The following is a 26,936-nucleotide window of genomic DNA, read 5'->3' as shown; positions in this document are numbered from 1 at the left end:
CCTTGAGCACAAAGAAGCCAGGAACAGTGCTCAGGCCCTGAGCTCAAGCCCCAGGACTGGCAAAAACCATACCAAACCAAAAAAATTTAGGTTTATTGTTTGTTGAGTTGGGCTTTTGTTTCTTATCAAAAAAATGAAAATAATAATGCTACCTCATTGGATTATTGTGAACAATAAATGACTTAATACATGTAAGTTTTTCAGCACCGTCCAGGTCTACTTGTAGATATAACTCATAAAAAGTTGTCCATTTGTTGCGCAGCTGTACTTTGGGCATAGCTCTCTTAGTTTTTATTTACCTATTTATTTATTTATTTTAAATCCTATTGAGTAATGCAGGCCTGCTTTTTAAAGTTTAGACTATCTTTCACTTATGTGTGGCATAGATAATCAGTTGCCATGAGTGATTGGTAGAAATAAAAATGCTTTGGGGATTTTAGAGAGAAACTATACATTTCAAAATAGGTAATAGAATGCAGTTAAACCACAGGAACCTTATCGTCCTACCTTCATTCAGGTGGCATTTGCCTGCCTTCCTAATCAATGAATCAACGAGAATGGCTGTTCATATGTAGAAGGTTGAATCCTAGATTAAATGTATAAACTTCGTCTGCCATTTATTACTGTGTTCTTAGTAATTAGACTGTTGTTTTTCATAAGACCAAGTAAAGTTTTGTCTTTATCTTTAGGAGGGAACCTTACTGATTCATTTGATTATTCTGATGGCCTATATTAGATATGGTAGAAAAATGAGATGAAGCTGTTTATTACAGTACAGAGCTTTAGAAAATAACATTTCTATTTACTGCAATTTTGCTGTGAGAAGAAGGATCGCTACCAGACTAGTGATAAATTTTCTGATAATTAAGCTATCTCCTAGTATGAATGACATGGTGTTGAAAATATCCTGACTATAGCAGCCACAAAGAGAAACCTTTCACAGCCTTTTTCTTGTAGAATGAGTTAGTGATGTGAATTTTTGTTTTGTTTTTCCTTTTAGTAGTGTGATAGATTCTGGATTTGGATATTTTTGTTGTCCAGATATCATTATCATGTGGTTAAGTAGAGTGAGGTTTAACAAGGAGTAGGATAATGCATGTAAATTGCAGCGAAAAGGTTTTACTGTTTACTGTACTTTTTGTTTTGTCTGTTTTGTTTTCGTTGTTCTTTTCTGGTCTTTTTCTTTCTTTTCTTTTTTTTTTCTTTTAATTTCAAGGACCCTAAACTACTGTCAATGGCATATTCAGCTGTTGGAAAACTCTCCAGGTGAGTAAACCTTTTTTAGTGAGAGATACCTTGTTGGCAGATAAGAAATGTTATGTGGCATTTAGTAATAGATGGAAAATAAAATTGTTATGGATCTGAAAGGGAATGTATGTAATACCCACAGGTTGTTTAGCGATAACATTTGTAGAAGAAAAAAAGGTGTGCTACATTTTAATGTACATTTGAAGATGTACTACTACGTTAACTATAGTCCTGAACTGAGATTTTTGAATTGAAATGTGTCATAATGGAAAATAATTTTTGTACCCTAGATACATTTGATTAATCTTAAGTGTCCTTGTTACTTACAAGTAAACTTTGTAATCCTAGGGATCAAAGTTTGTTTAGTGATTCTTTTTTTCTGACAAGTGTTTTTGGATTTGGATGACCCAATTTCAAAAGATGGATTTATTTACTTCTCAGTATGACTTCATCTTTCTAATTCCTCTCAGTTTCATCTCCCTTTGTTGTATTTCAAAGCAGGGAAACAGATGAAGTAACCTCAGGGGCACCATGTGCTTCTACAGCCCCAAGTGCAGGTTCTTTATTGGTTAGTGTAGACTCGGTCTTAGCTCCTCTTTACTGGGCAGGGGAAGGAGCTTTGAGATTCAGAAGAAAGTGACCCCAGGTCTACTTATAAAGCACAGGGTTGTCGGCAAACCTTGTCCCTTGTCTGTTGGCGTGAAGTAGCAAAGCCCTTTACCATGATGGCTTTTAGTTTAAAATGCAGTTTGGTCTTACCTCCTTTCTTCATGTTAAAATCAGAGGTGTTAACTGAAAGCATGGGATATTATAAAAGGATTATCTGAAAAAGAAAATGCATGTATTAATTAGGATTAGTTGGATTACATAGTTGAAGAATTAAATATTTTGCTTTAAAAAATATTCAGCTCTTGAGGGAAGTAATCCGATGATGCTGACATTGTGTTCAGGGAGATGAAAATGTGAGCTCAGTGTGTGTAGTTTCATTTTCTCCCTTTTTCATCTCATGGAAATTTATGATAGTAATGATCCTCTCATATTCTCTTACAGTCGAATGCCCCAATTATTTACTAAGGATATAGCTCTTGTGCAGCAGCTTTTTGAAGCCTTGTGCAAGGTAGGGAAATAGCTGATAAGTTTATACTCTGTTTGAGGCTTATCTGGATATTAGTAGGGGAGGGAAACACTGTTTTTATCTTCTTCTTAGGAAGAACCTGAGACTCGACTTGCTATCCAGGAAGCATTGTCTATGATGGTTGGAGCTTACAGCACTTTGGAAGGAGCACAGAGAACTTTGATGGAGGCACTTGTGGCTTCATACTTAATAAAGGTAGGTCCACTGTGAATGACAGTGGCTAGTATAAATACACTGAATTATTATTATTGTTACTATTTTGGTGTTGGTCTTGGGGTTTGAACTCAGGGCCTGGGTGCTGTCCTTGAACTTTATCCCTCAAAGCTAGAACTCTGCCACTTGATCCACTGCTCCATTTCTGGCTTTTTGGTTAATTGGAGATTAGAATCTCACAGACTTCCTTGCCCTAGGCTGGCTTTGAGCTGTGATCCTCAGATACTAGCTTCCATTGTAGCTAAGATTATAGGTGTGAGCCACCAGTGCCCAGCTTACATTTTATAGACACGTACTACTTATACACATTTATTATATGATCATACCAAACATGATAATGTTTTGGTACATTTTACATTGTATACTATTCAAATTCAAGGCACACATATCCACGAACATCATTTCTTTCTGGTGTAAAGTTGAAAATTCTAGGGTTTTTGAAAAATACAGGATATTATGATCTGCAGTTACCTGTGATGTACTAGAATAGCAAAATTTCTTTATCTCTCGTTATCTGTAAGTCAACCTTTCCCCCTCTTTTCCTATTTCTTACTTTCCCAAAGATGCTGGTAACTACTATTCTACTCCCAATTTCTATGAGATCAATTTTTTTTAGATTTTACATCTGAGTGAAATCATGTGGAATTTGTTTTCTGTCCTTGGCATGTTTGACCTAACACAATGTCTTCTTGTCCTTCCTGGGTTGTAATATTTCTTTTTTCCTTAGCAATGCTGGGGATTAGACCCTGGACCTTATACTAGCCAAGTGCTCTACTACTAAACTATACTCTTAAAGAGTATTTATTAGATTTCTAAGAACAAAATTGGAATTACTTTTCTCTTTATTAGTTTAATTTTTGTGACATATGTTCTACTATTCTTCATGATGGGAATTAGACTTTAGGGAATGAGTTATACTCTCCACAGTGATGCTACTTCCTGTGGAAGAACTATTCTCAATGTCATACTTTCCACATTGGAAATGTGCTTTCTTAATAGTAGGTGATTACTACAGCCCACTGGAGTAGAGTTCCTAGGTAATGTTGTTACAGAAAGGCAGAAGGAAACAATGACAGATTGCATGTGTCAAAGTGAGTGAGTCTGTATGAACAAACATGTAGTATCATCATACATGTTCTTCTTTCTTCTTGCCCTTTATATTGGATTTAATGAGAGTATGCAGGAGAATTTGGAATGCCTGAACACACACACACAGACAAACACACACACACACACGCACACACACCTATTGCAGTGTGCAGTATGAAATTATTTATTAAATTTTGCTTTAGTTCTTGGTCCTGAAATTGGGAAATTAGGAAATTGGGAAAGGTAATGATGCCAGTAAATTGGGTGAAATTAATATAAATTATGTATACCAAAATTAGGCTGAGGTGATTTAATCCAGTTACATTGAACTTTTAGAGGCTCAGAAAGGTATCTGGTTTCTATTAAAATAGGTTAGGATTAAATTGTGCTGTTATGTTCACTCAGAAAGCTTACCATCTAGACAGCTCCATTGGCAAGGGCTCCTAGTGTCTAGTTCACATGGTAGCAAGGATTGTTAGGCTTGTCTGATAGCTTATTAGAATCCAGGAAAACTTGCCTAGGTCACTTTGTAAGTAAATGTTGTATATCTTTTGTATAATTCTTGTAGATACTGATTCTACTCTTGCAGATGAAATCATGTTGCAGTATTGTATACAATGCAAAGCTAATTTTATTTCAAACTGTATTTGAAGCAACTGAATTTTAGGCTAAATAGTATAATTTAAACTAGTTCCTTAATGTAGCCTGAAGAACAGTATGTAGCAAGTATGCTAGAATGAGTGGGACAATATATATTTCTTAATATTTTACCTGTTGTTCGTGTGTGTGTGTGTGTGTGTGTGTGTGTTTAGAGGAATGAGCTCTAGAGAAGGGAAGGTACATGAGAGTAAGCCTTCAGGCTCAATTAATCCTAAAGCCTATTGAACTTCGTATTCCTAAATTATTGGTCTAATGTAAGTGAATATATTTATGTAGTCATTGTTGACTTTTGATCATTCTGAGAATGCTGGAAGTGATTTTTGCTTCAAATTTGTAGGCATTCCAAGTGAGCTCTGATTCTATTCCTTGCAAATCACGTAAATTCACTTGGTATGGCTGAAGAATTTGAGACCTGAGCAGGCAGAGATAGTGGTAAAAAAACTGTCACCAGAGACCTTAGTCTCAAAGCTTGTGCTGAAGATATACACGCACAGATTCTGTAGTTAAGGTCTTTGTAAATCTTTCTTGCTTTACTTGGGAGTATCTTATTAAACATATGCACAAAAGTACATTTTAAGTAATGCACTGACTCAAAAACTTACTTGTAATTTAAGGTCTTGAACAGGGTAGAGTGCTTGTGTCAGGCCTTTTGTTTGATTCACCAGCACCCTCCCCTGCCAAAAAGAGATATTGAACAAATAATAAGTCTTGGCTTTATTTAGGCACTTATTTATTAGCCTGTCCACTTAAATTTCGAGTAGTTTGCAGTTAGAATGACTTATCATGACTGTGCTGAGTTACTGCTTGTTGAAATTTTTTTTTTTTTTTGGGGTGGATATCTGTGTGTGTCTGTATCTGATAGCCTGAAGTTCAAGTTCGACAAGTGGCTGTGAAATTTGCCAGCACGGTGTTTCCCTCAGATCATGTACCTTCCAGATATTTACTCCTACTGGCTGCAGGAGATCCGTAAGTTTCACATTTTAGAATTTGAGTTCTTCATTTGAAAATTATCAAGTATATGTTGTTTGCAAAATCGGGTCTGTGAAACTGAGAAGCAATTTATAAGTAGATAAAAGTGTGGCCCTTGATATGATGTCTAATCATGCACCTTTATATTTGTAACTATAGGTTGAATTGTGTGTAGTGATTGCGTGTATATCTATAGTATAGCATTTATAAGAGAAATGCTTATGAAAGAATCACATGTAAAGAAAACCAATTGCATAATTGTATATATAATATATCTAAAAATGGTCCCTATATAAAAGCAAATGTCATTGGTTATTTATATGCATATTTTAATATTTTCCTCATAGAATATAATTTTAATTTTAATATACTAAGATTTTTCAATGAAGTATATATATTGAATTTTAGATGAATTAATACATTTGTAGATTGTATAATTCATTTTTAAAATCATTTAAATGTTTCTGAAATTGACATGACTTTAAAAGCAGTATGCAAATATAATGGGGTATATTAAAACAACTCATTAAATGTGTTAGGTGTCTTTATTAATGGCAGTTTAAAATTCTGTGAAGCACTATAATGTAGGTATAAAACTAAATCATTATTGCACTTAAGGTATAGGATTTTTGTATCTTTAAAGTGAGATTCTCATTTTGACATTTCATTTATGCTAATGAAAGGTTTAGATAAAATTATACATCGTTATTTTGCTCTGATTTTCTTTTTTGGTCAGTAGTTTAAATATCAACTGAATATCATGGGTATTGCCAGGTCTTTTGGGTGGTGGGTTTTTTTTTTTTTTTTTGGCCAGTCCTGGGCCTTGGACTCAGGGCCTGAGCACTGTCCCTGGCTTCTTCCCGCTCAAGGCTAGCACTCTGCCACTTGAGCCATAGCGCCGCTTCTGGCCGTTTTCTGTATATGTGGTGCTGGGGAATCGAACCTAGGGCCTCGTGTATCCGAGGCAGGCACTCTTGCCACTAGGCTATATCCCCAGCCCCTGGGTGGTGGGTTTTGAATTCAGACTTTTGCACTAGCTAAGCCAGGTACTCTGTCACTCAAGCTATGCTCCCTGCCCAGAATTGCCAGGTCTTGACTATTTTTATTTTTTTTTTTTTGGGCCAGTCCTGGGGCTTGGACTCTGGGCCTGAGGACTGTCCCTGGCTTCTTTTTGCTCAAGGCTAGCACTCTGCCACTTGAGCCACAGCGCCACTTCTGGCCATTTTCTGTATATGTGGTGCTGGGGAATCGAACCCAGGGCCTCATGTATATGAGGCAGGCACTCTTGCCACTAGGCCATATCCCCAGCCCCAGGTCTTGACTTTTGATTTCTTATCTGGACTCATCTGGTCTCCTCATTTATTCACATTTACACTTGCTGAAATGGCTTTGTTCAAGGTAGCACTCTACCACTTGAGCCACAGCTCCACTTTTTTTTTTTTTGCCAGTCCTGGGGCTTGAACTCAGGGCCTGAGCATTGTCTCTGGCTTCTTTTTGCTCAAGGCTAGCACTCTGCCACTTGAGCCACAGTGCCACTTCTGGCCTTTTCTATGTATGTGGTGCTGAGGAATCGAACCCAGAGCTTCATGTATAGGAGGCAAGCACTCTTGCCACTAGGCCATATTCCCAGCCTTCCACTTCTTTTTTTGTGGTTAAACGGAGATAAGAGTCTCACAGATTTTCCTGCCTTGGGCAAGCTTCAAACTATTATCCTCAGATCTCAGCCTCCTGAGTAGCTAGAATTGCAGGCATGAGCCACTGGTGCCCAACTATGACTTTACTTTTATAGGGGTAAAGCACACATATAGCTGCTTATATAATGAATTGCAGTATCTTATCTTGCTTTTCCTTTAAGACTATAAAGTACAAGGCAGATGACTTCAATCTCATTGAATTTCCAAAAAAAAGAAAGTAATTTTTTATACTGCATTTCATTGACTCTTTGCTTAGGTAGATAAAAATATATTTTTAAGACATTTTCTCAGAGCTGTAGTTTCTAAGTAACATGCATTTTTTTTTCATTTGCTAAGTGACCATTCTCTAATTGATTAAGTTTATTTTTCATTCTTTTTGAAAGTCGAGAAGAAGTTCATGGAGAGGCACAGCGAGTATTAAGGTGTCTTCCTGGGAGAAACTCAAAAGAAAATGCTTCTAAACAAATGCCTTCTTTTCCAGAAATGGTACATTATATCCAAGAGAAGGTATGGGTGTTAACTTGAGACAAATTATATAATGGATGATGAAGTTAAAAGTAAACATGTATAACGTTAAAAATGTTATCACTAAATGTTGAATAATAATAGCCACATTAATATTTACAGTAATAGGGAATTACATAATGAGGAGAAAAATACAATTCTTAAATGTAATTTGTTTCACATAAATCTCAATGACTTATAATTCCTTTCATGCTCATTGATATTTTGGTTGTTTAAAATACTTTCCCCTTAGTGTGATATCCTTAAAATATGTCCTTTGAGATAGTCTCTTCAATAATTGGTGTTGGGACAACTGGATGTCCATATGTAGAAAACTAAAATTGGGTCTCTGTCACCTTATACCAGTATTAACTCAAAGTGGCTCAAAGACCTCAATATCAGACTTGAAATTTTGCAACTACTGCAAGATGGAGTGGGAGAAGCCTTAGAACTTGCGGGCATAGGCAAGAACCTTTTTTTTTTTCTTAAACCCAAAACAAAACAAAAACAGTCCCAGAGTCACAGCAAATAGGAGAGAAACTTGACAAATGTGATATCAAACTAAGTTTCTGCACTGCAAAGGATATAGTTATTAAACTAGAAAGACAGCCAATAAATTGGAAGATCTTTACCAACAATACATAGAACAAAGGCCTAATATCCAGAATATACAAGGAGGTTAAGAAATTAGCCCCCCTCCCTGCCCCAAAATGAACACAAAAGGAAATGCTCAACATCCCTGGCCATAAAGGAAATACAAATCAAAATAACATTGGGATTCCATCTCAACTCAGTTAGGTTGACCAACATTGAGATTTCCAACAATAACAAATAACAATAACCAATAACAGATTTGGGGGGAAAGGAACCCTATTGTACAGTTGGTGGGAGGTAAACTAGTATAACCACTCTGGATGGCAGTTTGGAGATAAAAAAAAACCAAACATAGATCTTCCCTACAGTCCAGCCATACCTCTCTTGGGCATCTACCCAGAATATTACAAGTCAGAATATGGTAAAGATACCCACACATTCATTGCTGCCCTGTTCACAATAGCCAAGTTATGGAAATAGCCCAGATGCCCTACAATAGATGAGTGGATAGAAAATGTGTGGTATCTGTGCACAATGGAATTTTACTCATCCTTTAGAGAGAATAATATGTCATTTGCAGGGAAATGAATGGACTTAGAACAAGTCATGTTAAGTGAGATAAGCCAAGCTCAGAGAGGCAAATGTGGAAGCTAGATCTAAAACTTAACTGGACATGATAACTTATACAGGGCTTTGTGCATTTACACAGAATCAGACTAAAGAAGGATATACTTAGGGGAGGAACCCAAAGGTGTAATGTAATTCTTCTGGACATCTAAAATGGTACCTACCAAAACAAATTCTAGGAAAGAGGGGAAAAAATAGGTCTTTTCGTTTCTGTTTTAGCTTTTATTACTTATTTATTTTGTATTGTGTGGGAGTTCAAGTCCAGGTCTTGTGTTTGCTAGGTGAGTGCTCTACCACTGAGCTACATCCAAGCCCCTTCTTATTACTTTTAGGGACATTATTTTGGGTACCATAAGTTTAAGGATGCTTTAGGGAGTGGGTTCAGAGGTTTTCAGTCATGATGATTGCATCTGCTTTGCACAGTATTTTCTGCTGAGTGAAGAGTATTGGCATTAATCATCCCTTACTGCCCCACAATTTTCTTTTACTGGTGGGACATCCTTTACTGCCTGTATCCTGTTGGTGATTCTAGCTTTTGGCTAGGTAGGCACCATAAGGGCATTGGATATAGGCAAGCAGCAGCCATTATTCTCTTTTCCATAGCAGTGTCGTTTGTGTTCTGAAACTGTCTTTTGCTCATATTTTCCTGATACTTCCATTAATAATGAAAATAATTGGCACTCAGTAGCCTGGAGTGACCAGTTACTAGGTGGCTGCCTGGAATCATTTGTCCTTTTAAAATAAGGCAGTAAAATCTGTGTGGGGAAAAGTCAACATATCTGCCGTTTAGAGTTTGAGGGAAATACGCAATCATTGGCATTAGTAGTAAAGTTTTGGCTAGAAAGATGCAAATCACTGATAATAATGTAGCTAGAAATCCAGTTTTTTGAGTTGAGGAAGGGCATATATGCCCCAGTTTTTAAATAATTTTGTTTGGTGTTTGTTTTTGTTAGGCTTCCCATCGAATGAAAACTCCAGTCAAATACATGACTGGGACCACTGTCCTCCCATTTAACCCAGCAGCATTTGGAGAGGTAGGACTTTCATATATTGCTGTTTGCTTCTGTGAAGGCTCTAGATGATAACAATACACCCAAAGGAATTTATGTGGTCTTTTTGAGTTATAGGTACATCCATATTACATGTAGTAGCATTATTTTTTTTTCTAGGGTGTTCATTTGGTAATTATTCACTTAGGTTCTTTCCTTCCTTTCTCTCTCCCTGTGCTGGGGGTGAAACACAGGGCCTCAACAGCAAGTGCTATACCATGGAGCTACATTTGCATCTTAGCAAGATTCTTGTGAAAGAATTAGTTAGATGCTTTACATTAATTATTGTTGGGCTTTTAACACACATACACACACACTTTAGAGTGGTTAACAGGTATAGTGAGTATTGTTGAACCTTTGCAGCAAGTTAAGAGTATTAAAGCCAATGTATTGTTGAATTTGTTAGCATTTTCTAGGCTTGAAGTTTAGAGGGGATACATTTATCACATTAGGGGGAATTTCATGTTTCAGATTATTGATTTATACTCATTAAATGGTACATGAAGCTATCTTGTTCACAGTTGAGTAACAATAGAGGTAGGGGTAGGCTTATCACATGAAAGACCCTGGGTTCAATATCTAGCACCAAAAGTTTGTGTCTGTATTTTAATTTCATTAAGAAAACACTTTTGAGTTTGGGAAATTTGTTTTGTTCTATTATGATAATTTAGTGAACACACTGACACATGTTCCCTGGTTCCCATGACAGTTGGGAAGACTTTGTGAAGGAGATGGAGAAGTCAAAATGGGAAATCTCTCTCTCTCTCTCTCTCTCTCTCTCTCTCTCTCTCTCTCTCTCTCTCTCTCTCTCTCTCTCCCCTCCCTCCCTCCCTCCCTCCCTCCCTCCCTCCCTCCCTCCCTCCCTCCCTCCCTTCCCCCTCCCCCCTCCTCTCTCTCTCCCCCTCTCCCCCCTCCCTCCCTCCCTCCCTCCCCCCTCCCCCCTCCCCCTCCCCCTCCCTCCTCCCTCCCTCCCTTCCCCCTCCCCCCTCCTCTCTCTCCCCCCTCCCCCCTCCCTCCCTCCCTCCCCCTCCCCCCTCCCCCCTCTCCCCCTCTTTTCCCTCTCTCTTTCCTCTCTCATCTCTCTCTCTGCCAGTATGGGGGCTTGAACTCCTTGGGTTTTAGATCAAGTCTGCTACTCTATCACTAGAGCCCAAGCTCTACTTCTGGCTTTTTGGTGGTTAATTGGAGATAAGAGTCTCATGGACTTTTTCTGCTAGGCTGGCTTAGAATTGGAAAACTTGAAGACTACTTTCCCATACTGACGTTTTGAGGAGCTTACCTTCTATTTCTCTTCATTATGCTTTTAGATAGTTCTATACTTGCGCATGTGCTTGGCTCATAGTGCAGGAGTGGTCCCCACCTCTCAGAGTTTGGCTGATATGCAAGATCATGCTCCAGCCATTGGTCGCTATATACGAACTTTAATGTCAAGCAGCCAGGTGACACCTTCATCATCTTCTAATAAGAGTGGAGAAACCAATCCTGTTCAGATCTACATTGGCCTGCTACAGCAGCTGTTAGCAGGTGTTGGAGGTAAGACATTATGATGCTAAGAAAAGATACTGAAACACTGAAGCATCAATTTAATTTCTAAATTTATTTGACTCTCTGTCGTTTTATTATTTAAAAAAAAATTGTGACAGAGTCTCACCCAGTAGCCCAGGCTGGCCTAGAACTCACTAATAGACTGGCCTTGAACTCATGATCCTCCTGCCCCAGCCTCATGAGTACTGTAATTATAGAGGTGTGCTACCAAGCCTTACCTTGAGTCCCTTAATAGTAAGATAAGTTAACAGCAGGTAAACATTTGTTGGGTCACATGTTTATAGATACGAAGAGCAGGACCTTGTTTTGATAAATAACTACAAAGTTGTATTAAATAACACCCAGTATTTATCATTTGTTTTTGTAGAACTGAAGGAGTTAGTGCTTAAGCAGTAGCTTCACATACTTTAGGAGAATTTGATGATTCTTGCTTATTTATTCTTTTTATTGGGGCTGATAATGGTTCTGAATTCTTACTTAGGTTTGCCTGTCATGTATTGTCTACTGGAAGCTGTGTCAGTATATCCGGAAAAACTAGCTGCCAAATTTGTAGACAAAACAGAATGGATAAAGGTATGTTCTTACAGGTGTATTTCTTTTTGAATCTGGGTATTTCAGACTTGTTCTGTATGATTTCTTCTTGCCATTGTCACGTTGATCTTTTTTGTCTTTAAGTCATTTTGAAAATTCTCTGTAAATAGATAGGAAAACATGTAGGTTAATATATCTCATTGACTTATCTTGGTGAGATGAATTTGATATTTTACATGTAAAAACAATTCATTTTCTGATTCAGTGTTGTTGTTTTTTTGATGTTGTTGTTGGTTGTGGGCCTTGAACTCAGAGCCTGGGTGTTGTCCCTGAGCCTCTCTGTGCTCAAGGCTAGCTCTTTACCACTTAAGCCACAGTACCACTTCCAGTTTTTGAGTGGTAAATTGGAGATAAGACTCTTATGGGGACTTTTCTGCTTGGCCAGCTTTGAACCATGAACCTTAGATCTCAGCTTCCTGAGTTGCTGCTGGGATTATAGGCATGAGCTACCAGTGCCCGGCTCAGTGTTTTTATTTTAAATAAGCAATAGATTTGTACAGGTAAAAAAACAAAATATTCTTTCTATAAATGTTTTCTAGCTATCTAAATCTCTCTAGTGTTCTGTCCTCACCTTTTTTTTTGTAGGATAAGCTTACAGAGTTTTCTTCTTTATGCATATACATAGGAAATGCGGCATTAAAATTTTTCACTTTCTGTTACACAATGGTAGATTTTGTTATATGATTCAGCTTTTTTTTTTTTTTTTTTCCAGTTGTGAAGCTCGACACTATCCCTGAGTTCTTTTGCTCAAGGCTAGTGCTCTGTCACTTTGAATTACAGCACCTCTTCTGGTGTTCTGGTGGTCAATTGGAGATAAGAGTCACAGACTTTCCTGTATGGGCTGACTTTGAGCTGCAATCCTCAGATCTCAGCCTCCTGAGTGGCTAGTATTACAGGCAGGAGCCACCAGCACCTGGCTGATTCAGCTATTATTTTGCTTTAGAATATTTTATTTATTTATTATCAATAGATTGAACATCAAAATGTACCATTTGTTTTTGTAATTTTAAATGTTAGATATTTTTATGAGGAAAATGATTATAGGTCATGCATCTATTTGTTTTCTGCCCTGCTTAGAGTCTGATGAATAGCAGTAAAGAAGAAATGCGTGAATTGGCAGCGTTGTTTTATTCTGTGGTTGTATCAACGGTGTCAGGAAATGAGTTGAAGTCACTGATAGAACAACTTATAAAGACTACAAAAGACAATCATGTATGTTACCAGTTCTTTTTTTTTTAGGATGTAGCAAGGTTTTATAAAAGTATTTAACCTGATTCTAGTTTTTGTTTTCCCATCTATAAGATGAACTTAGAATTTCCTTGCTTTTATAATTATAAAGTAGGTAGATAATATGTTGATTCACACTGATTTAGGTGCTGTTTATAATGGTGGTGGGTACATACATGAGATTTGCTATTGCTACCTGGTCTTTAGAAGTCTTAGCTTCTTTTTTTTCATGTCTACTGCCACTTACCACCATGCTTTTCAAAACAGGAAATAAACTGCTTTCAAATCGTTTGTCTTCCTTGTGTTTGGAGGTTTTAGAAATTAGAAATAGAACCTGCTCATTGTATTTTGCTGGCAGTAGGAAGAAAATGTGCTAGAACAGTATGCTGTTTTCTAGCTACACAAGTGGTAGAAGCCAGAAGAAAGCCTGAGTTTATAGGAGCATTTTAAGAGAGTCAGTGTACCAGTTGAAATCTGTGTGAGCTTAGAGTAGCAGTGTTTTGTTGTTCGGATGGGTATTGGGGTTTGAACGCAGTGCCTTGTGCTTGCTTGGCCGGCACTCTATTGATGAAGCCACACTTCTAGCCCTTTTTGTTCTGGTTATTTTTGACATAGGGTCTCCCTTTTTGCCAGAGCTAGTGTGAACTGTGGTTTTCCTGTATATGCTTCTTATTGTAGCTGAGGACAGGTGCATACCACCACACCCTCCTGTTGAGATTGAATCTTGTGAACTTTTTTTGTGCAGACTAGCCTGGAACCATGCCCTTTCTGATCTCAGCCTCCTGCATAGCTGGGATGACAGGTACAGGCTACCACCCCTAACTATTGGTTGAAATGGGATCTCCTGGACATTTTTCCAGGGTCAAACTTTGATCCTCCTAATCTCTACCTCCCAAGTAGCTAGGATTCCAGGTGTGAGCCATCAACGCCTGGCTATAGAATCTAAATCTTGAAGTAAATCAAGACTGAGCCTAATTTCTCAGCCTTCTCTTTGTTAGAAATTCAAGTTTGATTCATTGGCATCTAGTGAACCCCATAATGACCAGCTTATTTTGTTAGCCTTCTGCCTTATTGGAGACATTCTCTTAATAACACAGTTACTTCAGTGTATTCTTTCATGTGTGAGAAAGAGATAGACATATGCTATTGTGTTGTCACATTCAGAGCCCCGAGATACAGCATGGATCTTTACTTGCGTTGGGATTCACAGTGGGAAGATACCTGGCTAAAAAGAAAATGAGAATGGCCGAGCAGCAAGACCTGGAGACTGATGCAAATTTCCTGCCTGACCAAGAGGAGCTCATTCAGACTGCCACAGAAACCATAGGTCATTATGCCTGCTCTGACTTGGCTGTTGTGGTTTTTTTTAATTCTGTTAACTTTTAACATATTTTAATTTCTTCTTATAGTGTCCTCCCTCCCTCTAGACTCACACTATATATATAGCCTTTGCTGCTCTTGAACTCCAGATCCTCCTGTCCTAGCTTCCTCATTACAGGGATTACAGGCATATGCCATGACACTAGTCTCACTATTTTATCTTTTTCTTTCTTCCTTTTTTTTTTTTTTTTGGTGGGTTATGGGGCTTGAACTCTGGGTCTGGGTACTATCCCTCCGCTCTACAGCTCAGGGCTAGCGCTCTACCACGTTGAGTCACAGCACCACTTCTGGTTTTCTGGTGGTTAATTGGAGATAAGAGTTTCATGGACTTTCCTCCCTGGGATGCCCCCCCCCCCCCGCCCCTCCGCCCTAGCTAGGATTACAGGCATGATGTACTAGCTCCTGGCATCACTATTATAGTTTAAAGGGACAAGATTTTCTACCAAAACTTAACTCACTGTTAAGTAAATTCACTTTTTTACTTTTTTTTTTTTTAGTAAAAGTGAAAGTATTTTATTGTATATTTACCCTGTATTTCAGTATGACAGGTAGTTACTGTGTTGCAGTTTGGCCATAGTGTCTTGTTACTGAATAAATGTTAACCACTGGCCAACTAAAAGATAATACAGACTTTGATTTTATTTTGTTGTGTTTAATAAAATTAAAACGATTGTAATACCTTGCTAATTGCTAGGGATCACAAAGGTAAATAGTATATTTTTCTGTTTATCTAATTATGCTTACAGGTTCGTTTTTGGACAGTACATCACCACTTTTGGCGATTGCTGCCTGTACGGCCCTGGGTGAAATTGGGAGAAATGGTCCACTCCCAATCCAGAGTGAGGGGCCTGGCTTCACCAAGCTGCATCTTGTTGAAAGCTTACTAAATAGAATTCCTTCTAGTAAAGAAACAAACAAGGCAAGTCTCTTTACTTCTTCGTTTCCTTCTGAAATTCTTTTTACTTATAGATTTGAAAATGTACAAAATCAGATTATAATGAGGATATATGGAATTGTAGCTGGAAGAAAAAGTTACTAATGTATAAAAAAATGATAATATCATCCAGGTGTTTGCTTTTGATTTATAGATGATTTTTTTTAATCATTTACATGTATTTTATTCCCATGAGCTGATTGTGGAATTAAAATCCTTCTGTATACTGACATACAATTTAAAATATAAAATAGCCTGACACACAAAAAGTGAATATCATCATTACATAGTCTTTATTATCAAGATCCTTTATAAATGATTTTTGTAAACTGTACTGCTCTATGCATCTGTTGGTCAAATTACTCCAATTAAGCTCTTGTTTGTTGGTTTGTTTTTTTGCCAGTCCTGGGCCTTGAACTCGGGGCCTGAGTACTGTCCCTTGCTTCCTTTTGCTCAAGGCTAGCACTCTGACACTTAAGCCACAGCACCACTTCTGGCCGTTTTCTATATATGTGGTGCGGTGGAATTGAACCCAGGGCTTCATGTATACAAGGCATGCACTCTTGCCACTAGGCCATATTTCCAGCCCCTTCCCTCCCGTTCCCCCCCCCCCCCCCACTTTTTTTTTTGCCAGTCCTGGGTCTTGGACTCAGGGCCTGAGCACTGTCCCTGGCTTCTCTTTGCTCAAGGCTAGCATTCTACCACTTGAACCACAGCACCACTTCTGGCCGTTTTCTATATATATATATATGGTACTGGGTAATCGAACCCAGGGCTTCATGTATACGAGGCAAGCACTCTTGCCACTAGGCCATATTCCCAGCCCCCAATTAAGCTCTTGACTGTTAAGATTTAAGTAAGCTACTAAATTCACCAGGAAATCTTTCATCATGCAAACATTGGGTCATAAGTAGCTAAATAATTTTGTGATTTTTTTTGTAAAACATTTTTTTTTTTTTTTCGGCCAGTCCTGGGCCTTGGACTCAGGGCCTGAGCACTGTCCCTGGCTTCTTCCTGCTCAAGGCTAGCGCTCTACCACTTGAGCCACAATGCCACTTCTGGCTGTTTTCCATATATGTGGTGCTGGGGAATCGAACCGAGAGCTTCATGTGTTAGGAGGCAAGCACTCTTGCCACTAGGCCACATTCCCAGCCCTGTAAAACATTTTTTTTTAACAGCAACTCTAAACCTTAACCTTTTAAAGCCAATTTGGTTTTAAGAACTTTGGGCATTAGCAAGCAATGTGAATAATCTGAGGAAAAGGATGTTTGCAGGTTTTTTTTTTTTTTTTTTTTTAGGTTTAGATAAGTGATTTTTAGAGAGCTTAAAAGATTCTTGGTAATCAAAACATCTTTATATTGAGGAATAGGATGATTTAATGAGCAGAAAAATCAGTTTACTGAAAGTTTAGAAAACCAGGATAAGGTTGTTCTTGGACTAGCTATTAAAGACTTTTTGAAATGATCAAATAGTGAAGTTTTTATTAGCTGTTATTAACCAATCATTGTCAACCTTTGTTTGTTTTGTTTTTTTGCCAGTCCTGAGGTTTGAACTCAGGGCCTGAGCACTACCCCTGGCTTCTTTTTGCTCAAGGCCAACACGCTACCACTTGAGCCACAGCACCGCTTCTGGCTTTTTCTATATATATGGTGCTGAGGAATCGAACCTAGGGCTTCATGTATATGAGGCGAGCACTTTACCACTAGGCCATATTCCCAGCCCCTTGTCAATCTTTGTTGAGCACTGTAATGTGCCAGGAAGTTTGCTAAGGGTTTTCTGTGTATTCAAATTCTCCAAAAAGTTTTAGTGAAGCAGGCAGAATGGTTATCTCTGTGAAATAGCATGAGGAGGAGAACTAACCATAGGCTACTAACCATAGAGAGGCAATTTGATTCTATGTCTTCTGAGTCCAGAGCCTGCATTTCAAATATTGAAGGTTTAAAGGCAATAAATCTAAAGGATTTTCTCTTTCATTTTATAACTGGGGATCCTTGATGGATTCAGTTTTGTGTCTTTCTGTCTTCAGTGCCTTATAATACTTTAAAATTGGGTGTTTTTTATAAAAATGTAATAGAAATGTAGGCAGATGTGTTAGGCCGGTTGTCATCTTATCTTGGTAACACTGTTCTGAGATAAAGCTGTTATGTACTTTGTTTAAAAGAAAAAAAAATCTGTCTTTCCAGATGAAAGAACGAGCAATCCAAACATTAGGATATTTTCCGGTTGGGGATGGGGATTTTCCTCATCAGAAACTTCTCTTGCAAGGTCTGATGGATTCGGTGGAGGTATTTATATTGTTATCTGATTGTAAATTGTTCAAACAGAAAGCATTGTTATAATTCTGCATGCTGTGAGATAATGTACGTAAACCTTCATTTGTTTATTCATCTCACACTTAATTTTGAACGCTAGTGTTAGACTTGTTGTTATGCTAGTTATAACTGACAAACCATCTATCTTTGAAAGACCTTCCTTTACAATTTTTGCATGAAACACAGTGTAGTGCAGCAGAAGGGGAAAGCTGTTCAGTCAGCCAGATATGGCAAGTCATGCTGCTATTCCATTTGCTCTGGCATATGGTAATTTAGATGTCCAATGTAGTGTAGAAAGAAGACTTACAAGTGGTTAGTACTAGCATATTGACATAAGGTCTTGGCATAACCTGATCTGTCTTCTCTTTTTAGTTTATTATTGTACTCCATGAAAAAGTTCTTATAGCCCTTCAAAATAGAGTAGATTGTTCAGTTATATGTGGTATCATGCCCCATTGCTTTTCTTCCCAGTGTATGTCACAGCTTCTAATTGTCCATTCTACTGAAAGTAGAGTCTTTCTTACCATTACAAAACAAATGTCCAGCAAACCTCCTTACATACTCCCATTCTAACCCACTTTTCAACTAGCAAGTTAGCTGAAAGCAAACCAGCAAAAAGAATGAAAATAAACTGGGCATGGTGGCTTACACCTAAAATTCTAGCTACCCATAAGGCTGAGATCTGGAGGATCACAATTTTAAACCAGTCTGCCCTCCCCCCCAAATGCTTGCATGACTCCATCTTAACAGAAAAAACAAAAAACCCAAAACTGGATGTGGTGGTGAATGTGTATCATCTCAGTTATGGTTAGAAGCATAAGCAGGAGGATTGAGAACTGTCCTGGACTAGGCTAGACTGTTCTGGGCAAAAAGTGAGATTCTTTGTCAAAAACAAGCAGAGCCAAGGGAGTTGGAGTTGTGGCTCAGGTGGTAGAGTGCCAGCCTAGCAAATGTGTGGCTCTCGGTTCAAATTCCAGTACTTAAAAAAAATGAAAATAAAGCATACCAGGAACAAAAATACTGAGCAGCAGCATTTCTACAGAAATGATAATTTGGGAAAATATTATTTTTCAATAATGGCGTTTGCTTCCTTCTTTGTAGGCCAAGCAGATAGAACTTCAGTTCACCATTGGTGAAGCCATTACCAGTGCTGCAATAGGAACTGCTTCCGTGGCTGCCCGAGATGCCTGGCTTGTGACTGAAGAAGAATATATTCCCCCAACTGGTACTTAATTTTTACTTACTCAATTTATTTATTTTTTAAAATTTACAAAGAATTTTATTACCTTTAAATATTTGTACAGAGTAGGTACCATATAATAAAGAGTTTATGGATATAGTGCCTCTTTATCACTGTCACCCCCTTTTACCTAATCAATTCATAATTATCAAATAACCCCTTTTTTGTTCTTATTTCGTGTTTGTGGTAGAAAAAAAGAATACTAATGGCTAGGCGCCGGTGGCTCACATCTGTAATCCTAGCTACTCAGGAGGCTCAGATCTGAGGATCACAGTTCAGAGCCAGCCCCAGGCAGGAAAGTCCACGAGACTCTTATCTTCAATAAACCACTAGAAACCTGGAAGTGGCGCTGTGGCTCAAGTGGTAGAGCACTAGCTTTGAGCTGAAGAGCTGAGGGACATTGCCTAGGCCCAGAGTTCAATCCCCACAACCGGCCAAAAAAAACACAAACAAAAGGAAATAAAAAAAGAGTACTAACTCTTTGTGAAATACTGATACATACCTTACCAATTTGGTTCACATATGTAAAATAGTTGATTTAAGAAGTGTGTGAGAAAGCCTAGAACACAGTAAACAAAGGGGCATGATCTCCTTGATATATGACTGTTAAGGTGCGGGGAAGGGGTGACAGTAGAGACCAGGTCTGTGAACCCAAAAACTTCTTGTCAAATGGTATTTCCCACAGGTTTCGGTCAGTGACTCTACATTATGTAACTAAAACCAAACAACTACTCAACATATAAAGGTCAAAAAAAGACCTCTCAGTGGATCACAATAGCTCAAAAGCTATGTATAAGACACGGATAAGCAAACTCTATTGTTGACGATACATTTAAAGTCCTAGGTGAATTTCCTTTGGTGTAGGCCACGTGGCTACTGTATATGTTTTTGGTACACTGTGTATTGTATATATGTCTACCTGATCTAGGGAAGGGAAAGAAAAACAGGGTGTAAGATATCACAAGAAATGTACACACTGCCCTATTGTGTAACTACCCCTTTTGCACAACACCTTGTCAAAATTTTTTTTTAATTAATAAAAAAAAAAGAAGTGTGTGAGAACCTTTTTCCAGTCTTCTGGCATGCAGACCAAGGAGTTAGTTTGGATTTCCTCCAAACTTTAGCTCTTTTACTTTAGCTAGTTTCAGAATTTGAGGCATAGTACTTTCCAAATTATGTGTCTCCAGTCCTTTATTAGATAGTGAAGTCTCTGCCTTCTTCTTGCTGTGAAGGGTCATTGGCTTTTAATGACTGCATAGTTGAAGGCCCATGTGGTTCCTGACTACATGCTACAGATACTAAAATTTCAAGTATCTTGTGCTTTTATTTGAATTTGGAATTGAAAATACTTTAGTATTTGAACCAGAATTTTTTAAATCCTTAAAAGGAAAAAAAAAATCACCAAATTTTTAAAATGTTATTTCAGTTGGAGAAATTAAGAATGCTGTTATGGTAACAATTGCATCAGGAGTTGTATTTCATCATGGGTATTTTAATTTAGCTGTTGCACCTAATGTTGTAGTTAACATTTAATATTACAGTATTATTTCACTTGTCATTTTATTGGCCACTATAAAGAGATTGAAAGGAAATAGACAAAGGACATAGCTCAAGTATTCACATTCCTGCCTAGTAAATGAAGGCCCTAAGTTCAAATCCTGGTACTGTCAAAATAATACGCTGAGGGAAATAGAAAACCACACTTTCCTTCATATTGTAAGCTGTAATTAGGAAGACTGGATTGAAAGACAATCAATTCTTTCAGACTCCTCTTTGAATACATATGAAGTAAAGCAAGGAGAAATTTGTATAGCAAGAAGATACTCAAAGGAAGTGACCGTTAACAAGAAATCAGTTAAATCTGAGATGGAGATTGCATGTGAGTGGTGAGGTGATATCAGTGGCCTAACAAAAGTGAGATCACAATAATGAGTGGATTTGCTGTCAGAGACATATTTTTAGGTCCATGACTGAAGCAAGTGGAGTAATGGGAAAATAAAAAGAGGTATTCAGTGTGACTTTAAGAACTAAGTTTATGTGAGTAGTGAGGAACTATGACAAAATGAGGAATTGAGGGTAGAGGAGGAGGAGAATCAGCTGGGTCATGAATTATGGATAGTTCGGTGAAGATGGAGAGTTGAGAAGTGACAATGGATAGTTAATGTGACTTTTGGGGATAATTTATGAAGAAGAGAAGAAAAAGTAATTGACTGATTCCATCTATGTTCAATTCAGGTCATTCAGCTATCCAAATGTCTATATCCTTTACTAGATTTAAGAGGTTTTTTTACTTTTGCTTTTTTTGCTATATTTTTATTGAATAGCTTTGTACCTCATCTTCTCCTACCTCAGAGATTCATAGTTTTGGTTTCTTGATTATGTCTTAAGAGTTTTTGCAATTTGTGGTGATACTCAATAAATCTTTTCTTTATTGCTGACTTAATAATGTAGTAATTCCTCAACCTTCTCTTCAATCCTTGATATTCTTTTTCCTGCTTGATCTAGCCTTTGCCAAAACTTTTCACTGTGATTTTTATTTAAAATGCCAACTTTTGCATTTTCAATATATATTAAAACAATTTGAATCTCAATTTTTTTTTTATTGAATTTTCTCGCTCATACTGCTAACTTCCTGTCTAGGTCCCAAATTGACTTTCCAGCTGCTTCATTTATCTGTCTGAATCTTCCTTGGGATTATTATTATCTTTTTTTGTTGGTTGTGGGGCTTGAACTCCGGGTGTGGGCTCTGTTCCTGAGCCTCTTTGTGCTCAAGGCTAAGCCCTCTACCACTTGAGCCACAGTGTCACTTCCAGTTTTTGAGTGGTTAATTGGATATGAGTCTCACAGGAACTTTTCTGTCTGAGCTGGTTTAGAACCGTGATCCTCAGAGCTCAGCCTTCTGAGTAGCTAGTGTTATAGGCCATGAACCACTGGTGCCTGGCTTGGGATTATTTTTAAAACCAGATTTTGATTGGGGGCGGGGGCTGTGTTGGGCTGGCATTTTAACACTTTCCCTATCTTTGGGTTCAGTTATGGAGGAGTTAGGAACTTTTGGAGGAGTGATACTGCTTTAATTTCACACATTCCTATGTTGAGATTCATGCATCTGTTAGAATCAATATGTCTTTCAGTTGTTTTTTCCCCTCTTTTTATTTTTATGAGGATCTTAGAGGGCAGCCTTGAGGTTATAATCCCTATTGCTAGTTAGGTGAGATGAAACTGACAACAGTAACATAAACAACAGTTCAAAAGCCAGGTAATTAAATGTAGTAATAAACTAGAAATATCAGCTGTATTGCCCAATGGGATTAGAAAAGAAAGCCCAGTTGGGTACTAGTGGCTCACATTTGTAATGCTAACTACTCAGGAGGCGAAGACCCAGAGGATCAAGATTTGAAGCCAACTTGGACAGAAAAGTCTGTGAGGCTCCATCTCCAAAGTAATTAGAAAACAACTGAGCTGGAAGTGTGGTTCAAGTGACAGACCGTCAGCCATGCAGACAAAGGCCCTGAGTTCAAACTCTGGTACTGGCATAGAGAGAGAGAAGAAAGAAATTGTGATATTTGTAAGATAAACTAGGAATTTAAAAATTATTAAAGCTAAAGACACAACTAATTGATAAAAAGGAGGATAAGGAAAGGACAAAGAGAAGACCAGAAAGAGAAAAAAAAATACATGGGACAAAGGCATAAGAAATCACAGCAAGAGAAAATACAATAAAATAAGTATAAAGAGAAGAAAATCACAGGTCTCACCAGTCAATATTTCTGAGAATAGTATGGATCCTTCCATTCTTGTCTTTAACAAAGTCATCAGACCAAAGCAATCTTTACTGGCTGGGCAGGACACAGGTCTTGGATCGAACCTGTGTGCCTTGGGTTTACTGTTCTGTCCTAGAACCCAACTCATGTTCACACTCACTAGAGATTGGGCTCTGTCACTGTTTTCACGACTAGCTTCACTCTGTGGTAAAGCTCCATATTTCCCACTCACATAAATGCATGTTTGTGAGCATGTATTGTGACTTGAGACAAAGCCACAAGTATTTTCCTGAGTCTACACAGATTCTTAGGTGGTCACTTATGTAGTGGTGGCATGGAGGTGGCCTTTGGGGTTTGGACATATAAAAATGCAGGTTCTTCTGTTTTTCCCATCTGAGCTGTTTGACTGTAAAGCCTGGAAGATGATTCTACTTTACTACAATAGTGCGCAAACTGGGAAGTACATGGGCCCATGGACCCTTTCTGGTATCTGCTTGTTGTGAAGTATGCAGATCTTTTGTCTTGTATTTTACTTTGTGCAGAGTGACAGCTGTGATTCCATTGATTTTTCCCAAGGTTTTTCTTTTCTCTTTTGTTTGCAGCTCTGGGGTAGAAGAGGTACTTCTCCCCTTTGCCTGGAGTTTTGTTTTGTGCTTTCTTAGGATTCCTGGTCTCTCTTATAAATCTAAAGTTCAGTATTTCTGGATTTTACCTATTATCTCTTTACTGTTTCCCTTTCTTTCTTTCCTATACTCCCACACCTCTTCTTACAGTCCCACGCTTGATTTTCAGAATCTTGGCAAATAGGAAAGTTAATAGTTGTTTCTAATCTGTCATCTTCCCTCTTATGGTAGGTTTTAAAATGAATAATCACTAATTTCTTCAGTAACTACATTTTAGTTGTTTGGATGTTAATGAATGATAGTATTATTCTACTGACTATTGCTTTAATTTTCTTAGGAAACTGTATATAGTTACTTTAATTATTTACTGTTTTTTTGTGTTAAACCTTTCCCCAGGTGCCAAAGTGAATGATGTGGTCCCATGGGTTTTGGATGTTATATTAAACAAACATATCATCAGCCCTAACCCACATGTAAGGCAAGCATCCTGCATCTGGCTCCTTTCCCTTGTAAGGAAGCTAAGTACCCATAAAGAAGTGAAGGTGAGCCAGGCTGAATGTGTTATCAACTCTGTTGGGAATCACAGTATTTATAAACGGACAGTGGAGAGCAAAGTATATGAAAGTGAGATTTTTAAATTAGCTGAACATGAAAGGTGATGGCATGGTAAATATTGGTAGGAAGATGATCTAAACTTGAAGGTATAAATCTATAAGTGCTAGATGAGGAGTCTCAGAGTGGGGTAAAGGTTAGATTGCATGAAGTAGGCTACCTGTCAAGGATACAGCCACAGGTAATTTGAATACCTGTGAAGATGTGGCATAATAGAGTTTGTGGTTACTGTGGTCATAAAACTTTACAACCTAATGTGCCTAATAAGTAAAATTCTTAGTTTCCAAAGTGGAGTTGGAGTGTTTTGTTTTTCCAACAAAGTAATTCATTTTTTTTGAGAGACTAAATTTAGTACAATATTTTCATAGCATTCAACGTCTGTGACAAACTTTTCTGTGTATGGACTGTAATGGAGCAATCTATTTTATTTGACTACCCTCAGTGTAATTCTTTCACTAGTTCTACGGCACAGAGGTAATCAAAGTGTTTCTCGCTACATGGGTGCTGGTGGCTCACACCTGTAATCCTAGCTACTCAGGAAACTGAGATCTGAGGATTGCCAGTCCAGGCAGAAAAGTCTATGAGACTGTTATCTCCAGTTAACCAAAGTTGGGGTGTATGTGTGTGTGTGGAAAAGCCAGAAATGGAGGTATGGGTCAAATGGTAGGGTGCCTGCATTGAGCAATAAAGCTAAAGGAGAGAGTATGTTGTTCCTGAGTTTAAGCCCTAGTGCTGGCACCAAAATAAAGTTACTTTGGCATTCTCAATCAGTTTCTTCCACACATTATCTAAAGAAAATTTGTGGTATGATTATACTCTTAAAACAAAACAAAACAAAAAAAACCAGACCAGGATTTCTAAAGACTCTCAATATTCTAAAGTTCTTTTTCTTTTTTCAGTCTCATCTTAAAGAAATTCAAAGTGCATTTGTTTCAGTTCTGTCAGAAAATGATGGTAGGTTGTTCACAAATATTTGACTTGTAAACCTCATTGAACTTGTATTTTAAATTTTGAAAAGTATAGATTAACGAGCAACAACAAAAAATTTTCTGAGTTACAAATGAAAGCAAGAAGTGAGTGATGGTCTAAAAGCAAAAAGAAAAGTACACTTTATTAGTGATAAATTGTTTGTGGCTGAAAATAAAAAAAATTCTAATTATGGTACAGGACACTTGAATCCTGTTTATTTATATGTCAGAACATATTCTTTAGTTTAACTTTAAAAAACTGGAGCTGAGCTTGGTGCCGGTGGCTCCCACACCTGTAATCCTAGCTACTCAGGAGGTTGAGATCTGAGGATCCTGGTTCAAAGCCAGCCAGGGCAGGAAAGTCTGTGAAACTCTTAGCTCCAATTAACCACCAAAAACCTCGAAGTAGTAGAGCACTAGCTTTGAGCAAAAGAGCTCACTTTGAGCAAAAGTGCCCAGACCCGGAATTCAAGTCCTAGGACCACCGCCCCCCCCCCCCAAAAAAAAAATGGAGCTGAGCCTTTGGTAACATTATTACCTCTCCTAGATAATTACATTCTGATTATCTTTTCTCTGTGATTGAAGCTAGAATGATTGGGTTAGGCATGTAATAGTGGCTTTTGAAAGCATGTAGCTTTTATTGACTTTTCATATTTACAAAATTGATGTGGGTTATTGAAATTCTGTGAGGGTGTTTTATCTCTGTTGTGTATAAATTACATTGATATTTTGTTACAATGCACCATGTAGTAACACTGTAAAAGTCCCATAGGTGTTGTCTTGGTTTGTGATGGACCTTCTGTGAAGGTCAGTCTCACTTAGAATAATGTGTGCTGTCATGCCTTCTAAGATGAATCAGTACATTTTAGCAAAAGAGGCAAAATGATTCTATTCTCATTCTTTGCCTTGTTACAGTTTTGGATTATGTTTAACTAGTTAAAAATTGACTTTGTGACCAGAGACCATTTTTTAAAAAAAAGTAGTAAAAATTTTTCTGATTTTTTTTCAAATTTTTATTATCAAACTGATGTACAGAGAGGTTACAGTTTCATACGTTAGGCATTGAATACATTTCTTGTACTGTTTGTTACCTTGTCCCTCATACCCCCCCTCCCCCTTTCCCTTTCTTTTCTGATTTTTTTGTAGAACTTAGCCAAGATGTTGCCTCAAAAGGCCTTGGGTTGGTTTATGAATTAGGAAATGAACAAGATCAACAGGAGTTGGTATCCACACTTGTAGAAACACTCATGACTGGCAAAAGGTATGGCAAATTTAAAATTTTCAGAGTTGAAGACATTAGATATTATGTACATGTGCACATACAGAGTATGTGTAGAAGCAGTCTGCTTACTATTTAATATTTGTTATAACCCTTTTCTACCTTTTAAGTCAGTAGTTGTTACACAATGTAGTTATTCCTATGTGTACTTTCTTTTAGTAAGCACTAGTTGGTCAAGGTTTCAAAGTTGAATGGTCCCAGGACATTTAAAACATTGAATTAAGAAAAATGCTGTAATTATGCATGGGCAAATGAAACTAACATGTGAAGAATCAGCTTGCACATTACCTGTAGTCTGATTTGTGAAGCAAATCAGGGTATCATCCTCGTAATTGCTTTCTACTTATGTTGCTTTCTTTGTTGCAGGGATAGCTTTTCATGTGAGCCTGTCTAATTCAGTATAACTTTATTTGGAATTGTTTTAATGTCTGCTATTTTTTTTCAGTCTACATTTGGATTTGTAGAATTCCAAGCTAATGGAAAAGAATAGCTTACTTAAAAAAAATCTTTCGTGCAGTAATTTTGTCAGTTTATAAATATATCATATGTTGAATGCTGGTATGGAATATTTGAAGTTAATTCAAATTCTTCTTTGGTTTAGAGCTAAACATGAAGTTTCTGGAGAGACAGTAGTGTTTCAAGGAGGAGGCCTTGGCAAAACACCTGATGGGTAAGTGTGCCA

The 26,936-nt window shown here is 37.7% G+C and overlaps 1 protein-coding gene across 6 annotated transcripts in view; it reads left to right on the top strand.

Moving 5' to 3' along the window:
- Positions 1-26,936, top strand: part of Ecpas (Ecm29 proteasome adaptor and scaffold) — a 105,786-nt gene that overhangs the window by 53,622 nt on the left and 25,228 nt on the right. For all 6 annotated transcript variants that reach the window (XM_048338998.1, XM_048338989.1, XM_048338982.1 and 3 more), the window contains 17 exons: positions 1,217-1,266; positions 2,299-2,365; positions 2,456-2,578; positions 5,208-5,311; positions 7,392-7,515; positions 9,687-9,767; positions 11,090-11,315; positions 11,809-11,900; positions 12,996-13,130; positions 14,310-14,472; positions 15,272-15,444; positions 17,643-17,744; positions 18,873-18,996; positions 23,792-23,937; positions 24,907-24,961; positions 26,122-26,236; positions 26,856-26,924. In XM_048338998.1, the coding sequence (XP_048194955.1) occupies positions 1,217-1,266; positions 2,299-2,365; positions 2,456-2,578; positions 5,208-5,311; positions 7,392-7,515; positions 9,687-9,767; positions 11,090-11,315; positions 11,809-11,900; positions 12,996-13,130; positions 14,310-14,472; positions 15,272-15,444; positions 17,643-17,744; positions 18,873-18,996; positions 23,792-23,937; positions 24,907-24,961; positions 26,122-26,236; positions 26,856-26,924 (1,949 nt within the window). The remainder of the gene's footprint in view (positions 1-1,216; positions 1,267-2,298; positions 2,366-2,455; positions 2,579-5,207; positions 5,312-7,391; positions 7,516-9,686; positions 9,768-11,089; positions 11,316-11,808; positions 11,901-12,995; positions 13,131-14,309; positions 14,473-15,271; positions 15,445-17,642; positions 17,745-18,872; positions 18,997-23,791; positions 23,938-24,906; positions 24,962-26,121; positions 26,237-26,855; positions 26,925-26,936) is intronic.

Source organism: Perognathus longimembris, chromosome 1 (assembly GCF_023159225.1).
Source record: "Perognathus longimembris pacificus isolate PPM17 chromosome 1, ASM2315922v1, whole genome shotgun sequence".
Classification (NCBI taxonomy): Eukaryota; Metazoa; Chordata; class Mammalia; order Rodentia; family Heteromyidae; genus Perognathus; species Perognathus longimembris.
Note: the sequence above shows the minus strand (reverse complement) of the source record. Positions and strands in the feature narration are given on the sequence as shown.